The sequence below is a fragment of the Aplysia californica genome, unplaced genomic scaffold, assembly GCF_000002075.1.
Source record: "Aplysia californica isolate F4 #8 unplaced genomic scaffold, AplCal3.0 scaffold02466, whole genome shotgun sequence".
Taxonomy (NCBI): domain Eukaryota; kingdom Metazoa; phylum Mollusca; class Gastropoda; order Aplysiida; family Aplysiidae; genus Aplysia; species Aplysia californica.
This window is the reverse complement of record NW_004799736.1, coordinates 5,914-8,142: the sequence shown is the minus strand read 5'-3', so window position 1 is coordinate 8,142 and position 2,229 is coordinate 5,914. Positions and strand designations below refer to the sequence as shown.

General features: G+C 37.7%; 1 protein-coding gene across 1 annotated transcript in view; it reads right to left on the bottom strand.

The window, feature by feature from the left end:
- Positions 1 to 768: 768 nt before the first annotated feature.
- Positions 769 to 2,229, bottom strand: part of LOC101860232 (septin-5) — a gene marked incomplete at its 5' end in the record, with an annotated part of 3,366 nt that continues 1,905 nt past the window's right edge. Inside the window, 1 exon segment of the mRNA XM_005113447.3 lies at positions 769 to 928. Within this exon segment, the coding sequence (XP_005113504.3) occupies positions 803 to 928 (126 nt within the window).

Here is a 2,229-nt window from a genome sequence, read left to right as displayed (position 1 = left end):
AATCATCATCATCATCATCATCATCATCATCATCATCATCATCATCATGTTGTAATGTGTTTCAGAGTGAAACTAGAACAGATTATTAATTACAAACAACTACATGTTTATATTTATGTTTTTCTACCCCTGAAAGAGCTCAGAGGGTAACTGGCGCTTCGATATTCATCCCATGGTGATGATGGTTATGCTTAAATGGCTGTTTAATCTACACTAATTAACAAAGGATCATCTCTTGCCTGGCTGGCAGCAATGTGCTGTTTTTAGAGGTACTCTGTAATCATTTATACTGACAACAGTAGCTTCAGTTTGGGGTAAGAATTAAATTTTCAATTTACCCGGACGACGGCCCACAAATATATCATCTAAGCCTAAGTAAGACATTTGCATGCCAGTTATCACTTCCTTGAAAATTAATATAATTTATTATTAATGAAAATCACTTTCGTCTGGTGAACACAAATATACAATATTTTTCAGCTAAATAATATTTAAAAATGGCTAAAATACTTATGACTATAACAATAGAATGACAAAAAGTTGTAGCTGGAGCAGCAACAACAACAACAACAACAACAACAACAACAACAATAACAACAACAACAACAATAACAACAACAACAACAACAACAACAACAACAACAACATCAACTGCAACTACAACAACAACAACAATCTTAACCATCAACACCATCATAAAAAAATAATAATAATATAATCACCACCACAATCAAACAAAAAAGTAATGCACACACCATAAGTAATATATCAACCCCAAAAACATAACAAAAGAAAGCATAGTTTACCCTAACATTTTTTTAGACAACTCACCTTCCACAATGCCCCACGGGTAAGCTCGTCCTCTGATCTTTTTCCCTCCTGCCTCCACCACGGTGTTGCAGCCGACCACAGCGAACGGAATGGATGCCTGGCAGAACCACAAAGTCTTGTTTTGAGGAAAGACTTTTTTCAATTTCTGCTCCAAAATTATGGAGTACTTTGTCTACCAATACATGAAATGGTAAAGGCTTCCAATCCTTACAAAAAATGTCTTACAATGGAATTTTCAAAACATCATTTTTACAACATAAAGTAATATAATTGGTTTTAGCAAAAACAAAGACAAAAACAAAAAACCCCACACAAGCACACATACAAGCACACACACACACACACACACACACACACACAACAACAACAACAACAACAAGGGCAAGAACACACCAAAAAATAAAGAAAGAAAGCAAAACAACTCCTCCCAATATATATATACACACACACACACACAACATACACCCATGCGCACAGACACTCAGTCACACACACACACACACACACACACACACACACACACAAGCACACACAGACCCACGTGCGCGCGCGCGTACAGACATACAAATAAAGAAAACCCACTTGAAAACACCACCACCCACCTTCCAAAAACAACAACAAGAAAACAACCAACAACAACAAACAAACAATCAAAACAACCCAAACAACAAGCATCAAAATCATAAACAACAGGTACAAAATAAATACAACAAAACCATCAATCATTCATTGCTTAGTTCTGGTCAGTTTGTGAACATTTTTCTAAAATGTGTCTTCAGTTCAAGCATCCCTCCCCCTCTTACCCCTCAGCCCCACCTTCTTTCCACTTTGAATCGGCAACCAAAAGACATGAACAAATTGCAAGAAGTCTGTATCAAGCACAGCCCTGTGCCTACCAATGACTAACATGTCTATTGAAAATCTCCACGTGTAAGTACGCTCATATAAGGACTTGGGATTGATATTCTAGGCAAGTGAAAATTTGCTGCTTCAGCCTTGTGCAAATGGCACATCCCATCACTCTCTTAGTTACTACTTAATAAATGACAAATTATCTGTTGATCTTGCTGAGATTATAGATTTTTTTTAGCTGTTTGAATAATAGAACACACAATAACGGTTATGTAATGCACAATATTAGTTAGACGGGTTGACAAAATCAACAAAGGTAAAGGAGAAGCAAGACTTATAAGTGGCGCCCTCCATCAGTTTCAAAGTGTTAACCACTTGTACTTTTGTCCAGGGCCGACTCGTGGTTTGTAGAAGTGACCGGCTTTAATATCCCATCGATACCCCCCCTCCCCTCAAAACGTCACCTCTACAACAGACAGACAGACAGACAGACAGACAGACAGACAGACAGACAGACAGACAGACAGACAGACAGACAGACAGACA